General features: G+C 44.9%; 2 protein-coding genes across 2 annotated transcripts in view; one reads left to right on the top strand and one right to left on the bottom strand.

The window, feature by feature from the left end:
* The first annotated feature begins 537 nt into the window (after positions 1-537).
* Positions 538-1,237, top strand: LOC128125392 (small ubiquitin-related modifier 2). Its single transcript, XM_052762772.1, has one exon. The coding sequence runs from the start codon at positions 586-588 to the stop codon at positions 871-873; it is 288 nt and encodes a 95-aa protein (XP_052618732.1). The 5' UTR covers positions 538-585; the 3' UTR covers positions 874-1,237.
* A 2,465-nt stretch (positions 1,238-3,702) lies between these two features.
* The window catches only part of Tjp2 (tight junction protein 2), a 100,284-nt gene continuing 87,771 nt past the window's right edge, over positions 3,703-16,215 (bottom strand). The window contains 6 exon segments of the mRNA XM_052763348.1: positions 3,703-4,645; positions 5,585-5,670; positions 6,985-7,299; positions 8,766-8,876; positions 9,973-10,185; positions 11,316-11,416. Of these exon segments, the coding sequence (XP_052619308.1) occupies positions 4,486-4,645; positions 5,585-5,670; positions 6,985-7,299; positions 8,766-8,876; positions 9,973-10,185; positions 11,316-11,416 (986 nt within the window). The 3' untranslated portion in view covers positions 3,703-4,485.

Below are 16,215 nucleotides of genomic sequence, written 5' to 3'. Positions count from 1 at the left end.
ACAAGCTAGATTTGCTCAGAGAATCAAATGCTTCATTTGGACTCAAAGATACCGGCTGTCCTCCGGAAAGTACTCTGAAGCCAGCCAGCATCTCCCATTTAAAAACCACCAAACCGACTTGCAGTAATTCCTACTTCCCGGGCTGCTAATGAGGGTGAGCAATGTGTAAGTGTTTCCCACAGAGCCTTTAGCAGAGCCCCTCTACCCTTCTTGTGGTCCCTAAGGGAACTCTTTAGAATGGCAGGGACAGAGAGAGCAGGCAATTAAGGCAGGAAAGAACAGCTCGACTCGAATTAAGGATTGTAGGAAATGCCTGCCCAGAGCCAGCCCTCACCAACTTACTTCAAGAACACAATCACTATTCTCCACTCTCTTCTCAGAGAGACATCTGTTCTCAGAGCTCAACCCACATCTCCTAGGATCATTTATTTCAGCTGAGATCTTCCTTCCCAGACATGCATTCCAGCCATGTATCCCAGACAGACACAAACTCAGGACGGAGATCTCAGGATATATAGCCAGACTATAAGAGTGCTGCTTCGCCTCTTTTGTGAAGCGGCGGCTGAGGAGACTCCGGCGCTCGCCATGGCCGACGAGAAACCCAAGGAAGGAGTCAAGACTGAGAACAACGATCATATTAATTTGAAGGTGGCGGGGCAGGATGGTTCTGTGGTGCAGTTTAAGATTAAGAGGCATACACCACTTAGTAAACTAATGAAAGCCTATTGTGAACGACAGGGTTTGTCAATGAGGCAGATCAGATTCCGGTTTGATGGGCAACCAATCAATGAAACAGATACACCTGCACAGTTGGAAATGGAGGATGAAGATACGATTGATGTGTTCCAGCAGCAGACAGGAGGTGTCTACTAAAAAGGGAACCTGCTACTTTACTCCAGAATTTTGTTATAGACCAAGAATACATTCGCAATTAGAAAGCCGCAATTTGGTTCCACCACATCCTGACTACTACAGTATAGTTTTCTCTATTCTTTCATTTCCCTGTCCCCATTTCTTTATTGTACATAAAGTAACTGGTGTATGTGCACAAGCATTTGCGCTTTTTTCTTTTCTTTTTTAAACTAAATGGCCAATGTTCTGTTTTGATTGACATCAGATGGAGATGGTCTGGGGGAAAGTACTGGTTCTGTGAAAATATCCCCCTTTCTCCATTAGTGGCATGCTCATTCAGCTCTTATCTTTATATTCCAGTAAGTTATTTTGCTCTCAACGTTTTTGTTTGTTTTTTTTTTTTTTTTTGGTTTTTTTTTTTTTTAAAGATTTATTTATTTATTATGTATACAGTGTTCAGTCTGCATGTACGCCTACACACCAGAAGAGGGCACCAAATCTCATTGCTGATGGTTGAGAGCCACCATGTGGTTGCTGGGAATTGAACTCGGGACCTCTGGAAGAGCAGCCAGTGCTCTTAACCTCTGAGCCATCTCTCCAGCCCGCTCTCAACGTTTTAACAAAAGAACCCAACAACAAAATCCTTGCATACCTTGTTTGATTGGAGAATTTTAATGTTTTTCATTTATCATTGTAAAACCAAGGACAATTTTATAACTTTTTTGTACGTAGCTGTTACATGTAGGGCAATCTGTCTTTAAGTAGGGGTAAATTACTCTTGAACAAAATGATCCTAGATAGTTTTCCCTTCAAGTCAAGCGTCTTGTTGTTTAAATAAACTTCTTGTTTAAAAAAAAAAAAAAAAGAGTGCTGCTTCACACATTTCTGGTCCCTTCTCCAAGAACTTCTGGGTGGTCTTTGGGAATTATGCTACTGCCCTCCATAAAAGAACATAGTGAGAAACAGACCTCCCAAGCCAGCCATGGTAGTACATGCCTAGAACCCCAGCGCTCAAGAGGCTGAGGCAGGAGGATGGACATTTCAGAACAGCTTGGACTACATGGTGAGATCAGTCTCAAAAGACAAAATGACCAAAAAAAAAAAAAAAAAAAAAAAAAAGAGCCCCACCCAACCACCCAGTCATTCTTGTATATAGTGGCCATTTGGGAATTCACAGAATAAAAACAATGGAGGACATTCCTCACCTGTCCCTCTGCCTGTGGAGACCTATAGAGAGCTACAACAAAGAACGCCACCCTCACTCGAAGCTCACTTGCCTAGTCTCATGTCCGCCTCCCCTTTCTTCATCTGCCTAGCACCACCGTTTCCAGGACTCCAGTGGACTGCGGGGGGCGTTGAGTCCTCCCTCCCCAGAACAAAGCAGGCCATGACTAGGAAGAGGTGGGGGGATCCTGGCGGTTCCTGGGCACCCATGGCCATTCCGGGGACCAGACACACTGCCTGTCCACACCACTTAAAGCACCCGATGCTAGCCTGGGCCGGTGCCTACAGGGAGGCCTCCTCACCCTCTAAATGCGTTTCCTGAATGGCTTGTTCCTGTATTTAAAGGAGGAAGGAATAGTAAGTCATCCCGGATTGAAGCAGTACACATTTCCGTCTGTTCACAGACGGTGGCTTTTATTCATGGGATGAGCAGCTTTTAGTGTCTGCTGAGGACTTGAGGGCTGTTCAGAAATTCAAGCCTCCACAACCAATGGCTTGGAGTCACAGCACCCAGACTGACAGACATGAAAAAGGACCTGTTTAGAGCCTAATTCACTAAGCCCCAGTTGTAACTCCACCAAACTTAAGCGTATCATTGACATGCCTATCACAACATAAAGGACACTCAACAGAGTCCTCCTCTCCAGTCTTCCTCTCCCAAATTCAGTATGCCTTTGAGTCACACGAGCTTAGGTTCCTAAACGGTCACATTTATATTTTACACCTATTCTACTCTTCCAAGAGTGAATGTGAAAACAGACGAGCTTTTCTAGGAAGCGATTTACTAGTAGTAAACACAAGCCCTAAAAATGCCCCGCTGCTTCCTCTTGCCAATTCCACTTCTGAGAATCTACCCACAGGCAAGGGCCGATTCGATGACGCTGGTGCACGAAGTACAATAGAGGGAAAAAATGGACATAATCAAAACAGCCAAAGGGAGTGTTCACTTACGAAGATTCGTCTGCAGTGATTAGTCATGATGGGCATGTGGAGTTCTTCACTGTGTGAGAGGACCATTCTTGATAAAAATGCGAAGCAGGAAGAATAGGGGACAGAAGTTCAAAGCCAGTTCAACCTCAGGGATCTCTCACAGACACACAACAGACATGTTATGAATAAGTAACTAGAGGAAACACCCCAAAACGATCAGGGCTGTGATGGGGTAACTTATTTACTCTTCATGTGTCTCCATTTCCCAAAGTTCAAGGATAAACAAGTTCTCACTTGTGTGACCAACTGAAATAAAGGTCTTAACAACAGGACGGAGGGACTAGACAGTTGGCTCAGTGGTTTAGAGCACTTGTTCTTGCAAAGAACCCAGGTTTGATTCCCAGCACCCACATGGTGGCTCACAACCGTCCTTAACTCCAGTTCTAGGGGGATCTGATGCCCTCTTTGACCTCTGTAGGCACCAGGCACACATGTAGTGCATATAGATGCATACAGGAGAAATAATACACACAATTTTTTAATTTTTAAATTTTAATTAAAATAAATCAAGAAGGCCGAGGTATATATAGCTCAGTGGTAGAGCAGCACTCCACACACGCAAGGACCTTGGGTTCCGTTCCAACACTACCCCAAAAGGAAGCTGTGTAGAAATTCACCACAAAGCTCATTCTTGACTACGATGTACTCCTTTTTATTAAATTATAAAATTGCTTGATGTCAGTACATACACTGATATAAAGGAAACAAAATACCCTTTTCTCAGGTATCTGTTTCTGGAGCCCATGGTTTTGAACAAACAACAACAACAACAACAAAAAACCTAGACTAAATTCTTGGCCTCCGAGCTCTGCAGCATTGACAACCAAACTACCAAGCGTAGCCGTCCTCTGTACAGTCAGGATTTGTGGGAAATACTATAAAGACAATGCCCTGAAAAGATGGGCATGAGGCAGGGGGCCGTTAGAGCTGCTAAACTGGTAGAAAAATTTAGTCAAAATAAAGTTTTAGTTCATTATAGCTTTGCATAAGCCTCAGGAAAGAAAACTTAAGACACATCTTGTCAAAGGCACTTAGAGAGCTGTAATAAAATACTTGTGAATTTAGTTTGAGACAGAGTATTCTTCTTACTCCTTTTTCATGATTGCTTCACATGGAAGCAGTGTTGGAAGGCAGCTATGAATGAGGAAACATAGTTATTGCTCCTTAATATACATATTAAAAAATACAGAGAGATTAATACAGATTTTGGTCCACACCAAAGCAAGTAACAGTGTCAGACTGTACTGTTCCTCTTCATCCTGGGCAAAAAGTCATAATCAGCTTTACCCAGTCCCACAAACAGAGTCTTCGGTTGGTAATTGGTACTGTCTGTCGCCTGGGTCCCCATCATATCTCTGCAGGGCACTTTAACTGGAGAAGATCTCCAGGTCGGCCTAGCACGAGTCCATGCGCAGCCATCTATAATTCCGTGTCTCGGTACCGGGAGGGCTGGCTGTAGTAACCACGCTTCGAGTGCGCCGCCAACTGTTGCCGGTACTCCTCCTCCTCCTGATCACTGCCGTAGCTGGTGTCCTGGTAGAGTCTGGACGGAGCTTTCTGGGGCTCTGGAGGTCTAGAACTAACAAAAATAAGGGTATCACACAGCCTGCATCGTCCAGCTGCCCACAGGGTCACTGAAGCTATGAGTCCAGCAGGCTGATCATTTCCTGACCCCTGGGTCCGGTCTACCACTAGCCAGGGTACTGCCAGTCCTTCTTCAGGTTCACAGGGTGGGAGGGGAAGAGATACGGTATGGGTCAAGGCCAAGGCCTATTTGGGCAGCTATATGTCGTCTGAACTAACGTAGGGAGGCTGTACCCGTTGCACTCTTATGCTCCCCACTACAGCCCCACTCAGTAGAGTCCTCTGTCCATGTCAAATCAATTATATCAAGTTTCCTCTGTCAGGGTCAACTTGGTCAACTGTGTGGGCATTCAAACAGTAACCATCATTGCCTTTAGTTTCTCGGTGCCTTAAAACAAGACTCCAGCTTCCAGAAGTGGGAGACCACTCAGTGTGAGCTCTCCACAGGAAGAGAAGGATAATGCTTGTCGAAGTCCTTCAGATCTAGTTCGGCACAAGTGGCCCAACTGTGCATGGTGATACAATGGAATTAAGGGGTTTGGCTAAAAGCCAGTACACAGGACAAAAAAAAAGCCTAAGCCTTGAAAATTCTGCTCATGTGCCCTCCTAATAATAATACAATGTAAGTCTCCAGTGTACCACAGGGTATTAGGCACACAAGTCAAGTGATCAGAAATGTCCGATTCTGTAATCTTTTCAAGACAAGGTCTCTCTACAGCCCTGGCTGTCCTGGAACTCACAGAGATCCACCTGCCTCTGCCTGGCTTTTGGTCCTTTGATCTTAATAGTTAAATCTGACTGACAGGATGAGGTGCACAGTCAGCCTGGGAAGGAAATTCTCTCACTGCTCTGCCGTCTGGGTAGAGCAAACTTTTCAAATCCAAATGCTGGAGAAGGCTCCTCCTGTTGCCTACACCCACTGAACAGCCCTTACCTCATGTGCGGGGGCAGGCCGGCATCTGGCTTGGGGGCTTTGATAGGGACTGCATAGATATCAGGGTGCTTCTGGGCGATTTCAATCTGTGGCAGTTAGGAAACAGAAGGAGAGCATGGGCGACGGTATGGTTCTCTGGTCGCCTGCAGGCCCTACCCTGTCCCCACATCCTACCACCTTTCCTCCCAGTTCATTTCCAGACAAAGAAAAATAGATGGGAGCCTGTTTCCATGGTCGGGTGGGGTCGCGTGGAATGTGCCAAACGGTGAGGACGGAAGCATGGGGAGGAGCCCTGAGACAGTACACTAAGCAATTTGACAAAAAGAAACCAATACTGTCTGACTCTATGTATGTGAGGCCCCTAAACCATCAAACGCAGAGGCAGAGAGGCAGACCACAGAACGGTGCAGCCGTGGATGGAGGAGGGACCGGGCTTCACTGTCAGCTGGGTGTAGTTTCACTTGGGAACTGGGAAAGTTCCTGAGAGTCCAGCGTGGTGACAGCTGCACACTGATGCCAATGTACTTTATGCCACTGAGCTGCCTGCTGAAAAGGGCCAAAATAATAACTCTTATGTTAAGTAGGACTTGTTGTCCCAACTACTCAGGAGGCTAACACTGGAGCATGTCCTGTGCCTGGGTCACCCTGGGCAACGTAAGCAAGGTCTCAAGAAGTGGAGGGGGAGGGTGGCTGGGGAAAAGTCTGTCTTGCCTCGGTCCCTGCTGTGGGAGGTTGTTCTGTATGCTATGAATATGTGTTGCTCTGATTGGTTGATAAATAAAATGCTGATTGGCCAGTAGCCAGGCAGGAAGTAAAGGCGGGGCAAGCAGACAAGGAGAATTCTGGGAAGAGGAGGGCTGAGTCAGGAGTCGCCAGCCAGACACAGAGGAAGCAAGATGACAAGGCAGAACTGAGAAAAGGTACCAAGCCATGTGGTTAAACATAGATAAGAATTATGGGTTAGTTTAAGTGTAACAGTTAGTAATAAGCCTGAGCTTATGGGCAAGAAGTTATAATTAATATGAGCCTCTGTGAGTTTACTTGGGGGATGCGAGTGGGAGAGATTTGTCCCGATGGCCGGCCAGCTGGGACACAGGAAAACTTCCAACTACACTTGCCTCTGTGCATACTCAAGTTGGCCTCAAACTCACAGAGATTCACCCAGCCTCTGCCTCCCAGGTGCTGGTATCAAAGGTGTGCTGGTGCCTTTGATTTCTTGATTGGAAACAAAAAGGATGTGCTGACAGCAGGCAGTCTGGAAGTGGCACACAGAACTGGGCATACAACTGTGCCTGGCACGATGGCAGTGGGAAAAGGGGTGTGTGCTGCTGCACTGTGAGCAAATGTCTTGAAGACTCACTGGGGGAAGCTAAGATGCTCTGGTGGTTTAAAACAATTACCCTCGCATTCTGTGCTTCTTGGAGCTCCTGCATCCTCTGTAATTTTGCCTTGTGGTCCATCTTCTCGAATATTTTCACTCTGCCCAGGACTGACTTGGGAGCATCTTCCTGCTCCTCAGTGCTCTCCCCCACCTCCTCGCTCTCAGGCACAGGGACGGGAGTGGAAGGCTTCAGGATGGATCGCCCGAAAGCAGGTTTCACTGCAACAGGGGGTGGACACCCTTTGGTAGACCCCCCCGGGATTTCACTGCCAGTCATGGCGTAAGGGTTTGACTTGGAGTAGTCGTAGGATTCTTCTCTGTTCTGGTTTCTGGCCTGTGAAGAGCAATGGCATGCCTTAGGAGCTTGGGCTTTTAGTTTATTTCCAGAACTACATTAGTGATTTAATACATTGTGTTTCCTGATCAGTTTCCAAAGGTGGACAACGTAACCATCTTTACAAAGAACCAAATATGCCGGGGGCCTCTTGAGCCCTCCCTGAGGAGGGCTGAAGTGCTGGCAGAGGTGGGTAGCCAGCGACTATCAGAGGTAGAACAGACCCACATGATTTCATGGTGGAGAAGATGGGAATCCCACAGAAGACCTCAGAAGAAATCAATTTTGGAAATGAAAAAACTAGGTTTTTCTGAGGTCAAGCCGCATGGAGGGTACGAGATTGGGACAAAAAGTGAGACCTGTGCTTGGCTGTGGGGAAAATGAGGCTGAGCTTGAGTGGGGGTGAGGTAGGCAGAACATGCCAGCAGCCACGGCTCCCTCATGTTCAGTTCTAGCCCCGCTGCAGGCCTTCAGTGTCCTATTATGTAAAGTCACTAATTACTGCTGACAGCTTACACGGTCACATTTTCTTCTCATCTAAATTACCGAGTTACCAAAAATTCTACTGAGCTATAAGGAAAAGCCTATCGTTACAGGCTGACTGTGTGATCTGGGGCAGCAAGCCACACGCCACACACCCTGGAGCCCTTCTGTTGATTCTCTTCTAGATAATACTTTATTAATTCAATAAATTAAGAGGCATTCTAGACAACAGCAATGCCTCTTTTCCTCAGCAGATCGCCAGGGAGGACCTCTGGTGCACCCAAATTAGATTGTGGGCAGAAAACTTTAACTGGATAGAAAAAGAAAAGTGCCCTGAGATTGGTGGTTGTAGCATGCAGCCTTTGACCACAATTCACTTTTTCTACCAAAAAATTAATTAATTAATTAAATCAAATAAATAAATAAAAAGTAAGTAAGTGAAATAACTCTTATTCTCTGTGAATCCTAAAATCACACACTTTCCTAATGTTGTTTTTTTTGTGCCTATCTCTCACATCTGTAGTGGGTAGCTGTTCCAGCTTTGACCTGGAAGTACTAACCCCAGGCTTCCAGTAACTGTCACACCTACGAGGTGGGGCCAAGACAGGAGCCCTTATGACCGGAGACCTGGATGTGCCGGCTCTCTTGGTTCCTAGATCCTGGACGCTGGAGGTAGACCAAGCAGAGTTCTCCAGAGAACACCGCTGGACTGTGCTACACCTTTCCCGGACCCTGTAACCTATCCCTTCACTTGTAATTTACCCCACAAAATAAACCTCCCTTTTAACTACGTAGCGTTGCCTTAATACTTCCACCAATACACATCCCTGGTTTTCAGGCTCACTCAATGGCCTGAAGGACGGGCTCTCACAGAGTACATGGTAAGTCCTCATTGTCTCATTGTGTGTGCTCCCATGGGTGCCCGGGGGCTCCAAGGCACCTGTGGCCTCCTCCTTCCCATCCTGGGCTTCCCAGCCACATACCTTGGGCGGCTCTGGCTTGAATGCTGGGGGTGGGCTACCATCCCTAAGTTGATCTCTGCTAGCAGCCCTCCTCATCTGAGCTCGTGGCTCTGGGCTGGGTTTCCTTATGCTCTACAAAACATAAAGGTTCATTCATACCAAGAGCATCCAAGCAGAGAGAAGACAGCACTCTGCTCTGCTGGATTTCTGAAACCTTAAGGAAATGGAGAAGCTGACAAGCCAAGGCAGAGCTCTCCTACCACAAAGAGGGATACCAACCACCCTTCACTAGAGAAAGCTCAGGACATACTTCACTAAACTGGTTGAGTACAAGGCAGCAGGCTCTACCCTTAAAAGAAGAAAGAAACAAAACTAAATATTCCTAAAAATCTAGAAGTCTGTCTCACTACCAGCTGTATTCCTAAGCATCAGCTCGTTCTACATCTGTAGACATTAACTTACTCTTTACTGTATATTAGTAGTGTCTCTCTCTCTCTCTCTCTCTCTCTCTCTCTGTGGGGGGGGGGCTATTTGGTGGGGGGGTATTTCTACCTCGTTTATCATTTACTGGAATGAGTTAACCTGCTAAAGGGTAGCCCATAAAAATCATGATCCAGATGTGCTTAGATAATCTTGTCCACAAAGATCATCCTTCCAATGTTCTCTGAGGTGCTACTGATAATCGCTCTACCTTACGTTAGTGCCCACCGATACAGTTGTAGGACTGTGTACACTAGTGGATACACAGTGCACCTGATCACATGTATAAAATCCATTTAAAAAGTGAAACACAGAGAGAAGGAAACTGATAGGGAAACACTCAGGAACTCTGATAACATTAGGAGGAGGTTAAAGGTCGAGGGGAGAAGAAAAGCAGGGCTCCTAAGAGTACAGAGAGAGGCCTAATCAAAGGTTACAAGCAACTGCAGCAATAACGTATTCATAAAGTTCCACTTGCAATTTGGACAGCTGGCACATAAAGCCGATATTTATGCATTACTCCCGAGGACGAGAGAGTGGTGAATGGTTACCACACAACCTTTTCCAATGCCACGAGCTGGCTCCACTTTCCACAGAGCACAGCCACAAGCCTGTAGGCACTGACTCACAGTGGGCCTTCCTAGCACCCCTCTGCTCCGATCCTCGAGGATACTTTCCACAGCACCCTCAGTTAACACTGCTCCTGCTCATGGCCTCACAGTCCACAGCAAGCTGTGCCTCGCCTCACCTCCTCGTGCTGCACCGGCTCCGAGGAGCGGGTGATGGAAGACACCAGCGGCTCCTCGGCTGGCTCATCCAGCTCATTGTCAGTGTAGGCGCCTCCCTCGCCGTCGGTGTCTTCAAAGTCACTGATGAGACGGCTGTCACAACTCAGATAGTCCGCGCCCATGGCGGTTAAGTAGGACATGCGGTCTTCAGGGTCATCATCCATCCCTTCCATCTAGAGGAATTTGTTTTGAAGGGTGAGTGGGATCTGGCATGGCTCCTGGGAGTAGGGACTCAAGAAAACTCCCAAGGGCTTGGAAACCTTGACATGTGCTAGCAGGGGAAGGGACCTTTAGTTTCCTGCTATCACTTGGCTTTTGCGAGGCTGATGCTGGGCTGGTTTCTGCACAGGGACACAAACTGGAGGCCCTCCATTCTACTCTTGCTACAGTCCATCCTGTAGGCCAGCTGAGCCAAGCTCCCCTGTTTTGCTGGTCTCCCAGGATCAGCTTCTCTCCAGCTTTTCTGCTGGTCCCTGTCATTTCCAAGACTCTCAGACCCAGGTTCGGATGTTTCTCAGAGGTAGCTGGGTTCAATTCCCAGGACCAGAAAAAAAATATTCTCAGAACCTTGAGGAGAAAAACTACATCCTGCTCAACTTGTCCTCTCCAGGGAGCTGTGGAGACTATAAGCATTTGGCAGAGGCTAGATTCATCAACTGAACATCTAGGTCCCAAGGAGCAAGACAGTCCACCAAAAAGTCACCATAAAAATCACTAGCTACCTCAATTAGCTGGAGTAAAGGTTCCTAGAATGAAGGGGGTCCCGGGTTGTCAACTCTCTCCTTCCCACAGCACACCTATATGTTCAGTGATTTAGATGCTATCCAACTTGAGAGGGCTAGCAAAGATCACTATTGTTTTCAGACTCAGAGTCAGGATGCATTCTCCACTGACCTCTTTACTAAGCACATAGTTCCAGCTGTTAACACTTCCCTTGGTATCGTTTTAAACTGTCTTCCCCATGGTTCTCAACCTTGCCTCTCATCTCCACTCCGAGTTTCCCAGGGCCTTAGTGCGGTGGGGCATTAGGAATGAGAACTTGTAAGCTCTGATTAGAGGACTTGGAATGCAATTCTAGTTGCTACATTAAAAGGAGAGGGGAAGTGAATGTAGGTCGGCATTCATCACGCTCTGCCTTGCAAAGTCCCTTCATTTTATGGCTTTGTTGGAGAATTAGAGAGCTGCCGACTGGAAGAACACATTGAATCCCTTTCGTTTCATGATTTTCTACATTCACTGCCCTCTGGAGGAAGCACCAAGAACACAGACTCTCACCTCACAGCAGCAAATCTAGGCCACATACCTTTCCTTCAGAGACCCAGACTGCTTCGCCTTGCTGCTGCTGAATGCTGTCCTTCAAGCTGCCAAACCAGCTGTCATTGGCTGAATTCACATTGATTATCGCTGCAGGAATGCAAACAAAAAGGTCAGCATCAATTTCCAGAGCAAACCTTTACTCGAGAAGCTATTCACATTATTTCTTTTTATACCATATTTGAAGAAAGACTTGCCAAATTCGTAAGTTTGTATGTTATTTTAAACATAAAAATCTTTTTAGTTGAATGCAACTAAAGCTGTTTTAGTTTACATTACAGATAGATGTTGTAAAGCTTGTCCAGGCTAGTAATATAATATGATATGATATGATATGATATGATATGATATGATATGATATGATATGATATAATATAATATAATATAATATAATAATCTTCAGAAGAGCTAGTCAGTATGTGTCTGTCTATCCTTTCTTTCTTTCTTTTTTTTTTTTGCAATGTTAGGAACAGAATTTAGGCCATCCCAAATGCCACATATGTATTCTACCATGGACTCACAGTCCCCAGCCCTAAAAAAATACATTTTCAGGAGCACAGGTAAATTGAACTGTACTTTGAACTACAAGCTAAAATAAACCTATTCTTTCCTGGGGCTGCTTTTGTCAGGGTATTTTTATCAGAGAAAAGGAAAAAACAAAAAATGAGCGAGCCTTACACTTCACCCCAAGCCAATAAAGAAACCTGAATGAAAACTAGGAAAACTATTTTCTGAGTCTGCAGCCTGGGCCATTGCCCTACACGGCCCATGTAAAGACACCAATCTGCAGCACAGATATAAGATGCTAACAGACACGGCATGCATCTGTTCTTCACAATTTGTATTTACAGATGTAGCGATGATAAACTAGGCAGGCAAAACTGCCCCAAACATAGCCGGACGGTGGTGGCACATGCCTTTAATCCCAGCACTTGGGAGGCAGAGCCAGGCAGACCTCTGTGAGTTGGAGGCTAGCCTGGTCTACAGAGTGAGATCCAGGACAGGCACCAAAACTACACGAAGAAACTCTGTCTTGAAAACACGTCCCCCATAAAAAAAAAAAAAAAGCTGCCCCAAACAGTAAGTTGAATCTAAATAGTCTAAACAGGGCTAGAGAGATAGCTCATTGGGAAAGAGCACTTGCTGTGAGAGCTGGGAGGCATGGACTCAAATCCACTGTATAAAAAGGTGGGCATGGCTGTTTGTGCCTGTAACTCCAGCACTACAAATGGAGACATGTGGATCCTGGGCACTCAATGGCCAACAAGATTGATGGACATAACACACACACCCCAAAAAACAAAAACAAGTTAATATAAAAATTATCTAAAATGCAAATGATCAGATTGCAGATAAACTACAATTGATTTTTTTTTTTTTGGAGGGGGGTGGTTTTGAGACAGGGTTTCTCCGTGTAGTCTTGGCTGCCCCCTGGAACTTGCTCTATAGACCAGGCTAGCCTCGAACTCAGAGATCTACCTGCCTCTGCTTCCTGAGTGCTGGAATTAAAGGCGTATGCCACCACCACCCGACTACAATTGCTTTTTAAATTATGCTTTCATGGCTCTTTATTAGAGGGCATGGTGGTATATGTAATTTCTAAAGCCAAACAAACCATTAATGGTTATGCGAAATTCCTGAGTAACTATGCTTCAAGGTTTCTTTTAATTAAATTTGACTTTCTTTCATTGAAGCGATTCCAATCTTGAAACCAGGTGTGGTAATGTGCATTTGTAGTCAGATGTGCATCCGCACCTGCTCTGGAGGTAGAGGCAGGGGAATCTCAAGTTCAAGCTCATCACTCGCTACAAAGTAAGTGTGGGGAAAGCCTGGAGACACATGAGACCCTGGCTTGCAAACTTGAAAAAGTTCCATCTCTGACCTTGGGAAATCATGAATGAGCTTACAGTTTCCTTAGTTATTAATTATTTACAGCATTAGACTAAACTGATACATTGGCAGCCCAAGGAAATTAACCTTGATGCCATGGATTTTTTTTGTGTCCTTATCATCACGGTATTGTAATCATGGCTAAAATACGATCCAAGATGTAAATAGAGAAGTGAGATTGCACACCCTAGGGACAAAACAAGTGACTTGTAATAGATGTATAAAGAATGTTAAGTGGCTCTTTACAGGTTTCTATTGGGAGCTGTCTGATACAGTATGAATTCATCACAAGGGAAATCTCAAGTTAAGGGTGCTCTCTAAGAAATGTAGGAATCACCTTTGTGCCCCCTGACAATATGAATGTCACAGAACCCCTGAGTTTCCATCAGAATCAAGTGTAGGGACACTAACATAAAAGAGCCATAGAAGCTGATTTCCTAGGCCCCACTCAGAGGCAGTATCCAATTTATGAGCTTTGCCTCTTTTTAAAGAGGCTTACTATGACTTACACACTCAACTGAAATTCTGAGAGGATCCTCCTGCTACCAATATCCCGGCTAGCATTCTCATATCCTCAGGGCAGCCATGCCCAGCCCTGGCACATAGGGGCAGTACCTTCCCACCTCTAGTGACAGAGACACCAAAAGGCACCATGTAAGCTGGAAGGGTTGGGGGGAAACTGAAGTGATTAATGGATGGGGTTTCTGTCTAAAAGTTACTGTGATGATGGTTACTGCTGTGGAATAATCCTTCTGTACACTGTGAATATGTATTACTCTCATTGGTTAATAAAGAAGCTGACTGGCCAACAGCTGAACAAGACAAGGTTAGGCGGGAGAGCCAAACCGAAAATGCTGGGAGGAAGAAGGGCAGAGCCAGAGGAGTCACCAGTAGATGCAGGGAGAAACAAGATGGGCATGCCGTATTGAGAGAAGGTACGAGCCATGTGGCAAAGCATAGATAAGAAATATAGGTTAATTTAAATGTAAGAGTAGCTAGTAACAAGCCTGAGCTATTGGCCGAGCATTTACAATTAATATTAAGTTTCTGAGTGATTATTTGGGAGCGGTTGCCAGCACAGGAAAACTCCATCTACAGGTTACACAATTCTGAAGGAACTAAAACCCACTGAAACATGACCTTCAAATGAGTCAATGGTCTAGTACACAAATTACATCTTAAGAAGGCTATCCTGTGTCTACCTTAACACTCAAGTGCCAGATACCAGCTAAATAGGCAAGCCACCCCTCAGCCCATTTCCTTCCAATGGTCAACATTCCCTACACTCCCCTAACCTAAGTATTACCTACGCCATTTGGGTTTTTCTTGGCTGTTACAAGATTCATTTCGCTCTTGTGCTTTTTCGAAGACTAAATAATGACCAGAACAAACAAACAAAAAAACACCACACAGAGCAAAACACTTTTCTGTAATGTGACGTTGAAGGATGATAATTACAGTAACAGCACTTGTAAGCACCTCCAAAATTCCAGGGTTCAACACCGAAAACTTCGTTTTCATGAAGCCTGGAAAGCAGATGAAATGGCCATTCTATCCCGTGGTGCTTTAACACGCCACGATGTATCACAAAGGTGGCTTAGTTTGGGCCTCTAAATCCATAAGGCCGCCACAGCAGAACGGAAACCTGGAACCGAGCACTTGGAAGGTCCTAAGAGCACACTTGGAAGGTCCTAAGAGCACACTTGGAAGGTCCTAAGAGCACATGCAATTCAAATTTCATTTTTATTATATGCATGTATAAATGCATCTTATGCTAAATATTTTTACTGAGAAAGGGGCATGCAGGTATAACATTTTAAATCATTTTGACAACCCAACTTGCTTTTTAGCAGTCTCTGAATGAAGTGTCTTAATTAATGAGTATATCAAGCTCATAATGGAAAAGATTTTAATATTATCATAATTAAAATCTCCTCTGTGGGAAAGTTTTCTTATTACTACCCCCCCCCAAAAGGAATAAGATACTGAGCTAACGAGACACAAAATATAACTTTAATTGTGCTCACCAAAGTAAGGCTAATATTCCCATTTACTAATTCATAAAGATTCTAAAACATAGAAAATAAAATGTTAACTGCTCATGGTCCTGCTGATCATGCTTAAAAACCAGTGTTTCAGGGATGGAGAGATGGGTCAGCTGCTCTTCCAGAGGTCCTGAGTTCAATTCCCAGGAACCACATGGTGACTCACAACCATCTATAGTGGGATCTGATGCCCTCTTCTGGCATAAAGGCATACATGCAGATAGAGAGCACTCATATACATAAAATAAATAAATAAACAAATCCTTAAAAATAACACATAGCAAAACATTCTTTTCAAAAAAACCAAAACAGGGCTGGGCGGCGGTGGCGCACGCCTTTAATCACAGCACTCAGGAGGCAGAGCCAGGCGGATCTCTGTGAGTTCCAGGCCAGCCTGGTCTACAGGACAGACACCACAACTACACAGAGAAACCCTGTCTCAAAAAAACAAAACAAACACACAAACAACAAAATCTAATTATAGATAAAGTAGAAGCCAGTCTATAAGTTCCACGTCTGTGTCACGGTGCCTGGCCAGTCTGGCCAACCTGTCTATACTCTATCTTCTACTCTCACTGCAGACTACCTACGCAAATTCTAGTGTGCCTGCGAGATAATTTATAAAGATTTTATTCAGTATCTCTCTCTAAAACATAAAGATAATCTTAAGAAGAGAAAATACATTCATGGTATTATTACAGCTAAAAGGCAGAAGTAACAAATGTTTAAATCTCCCATATTCAGAGTGTTAGATTCCTATTTGGGAGACACTGCTGGTCACAATAATAACTTCCTATCACACAGTCAGTTAATACATCACTGACGGTAGAGAACAGTAACACACAGTTACCACAGACAGGGAAGCTTGGTGATAAGCCAGGGTCAATCATTAGCCTTGTCTACCACAAAAATCTAATGTCATTAAGATGAGCAGGATATTACCATGTCTCGGAT

This window comes from Peromyscus californicus, unplaced genomic scaffold (assembly GCF_007827085.1).
Source record: "Peromyscus californicus insignis strain IS unplaced genomic scaffold, ASM782708v3 Scaffold_4__1_contigs__length_199733344, whole genome shotgun sequence".
In the NCBI taxonomy this organism is placed as follows: domain Eukaryota; kingdom Metazoa; phylum Chordata; class Mammalia; order Rodentia; family Cricetidae; genus Peromyscus; species Peromyscus californicus.
The sequence above is the reverse complement of the archived record's forward strand: the minus strand, read 5'-3'. Positions and strand labels throughout refer to the sequence as shown.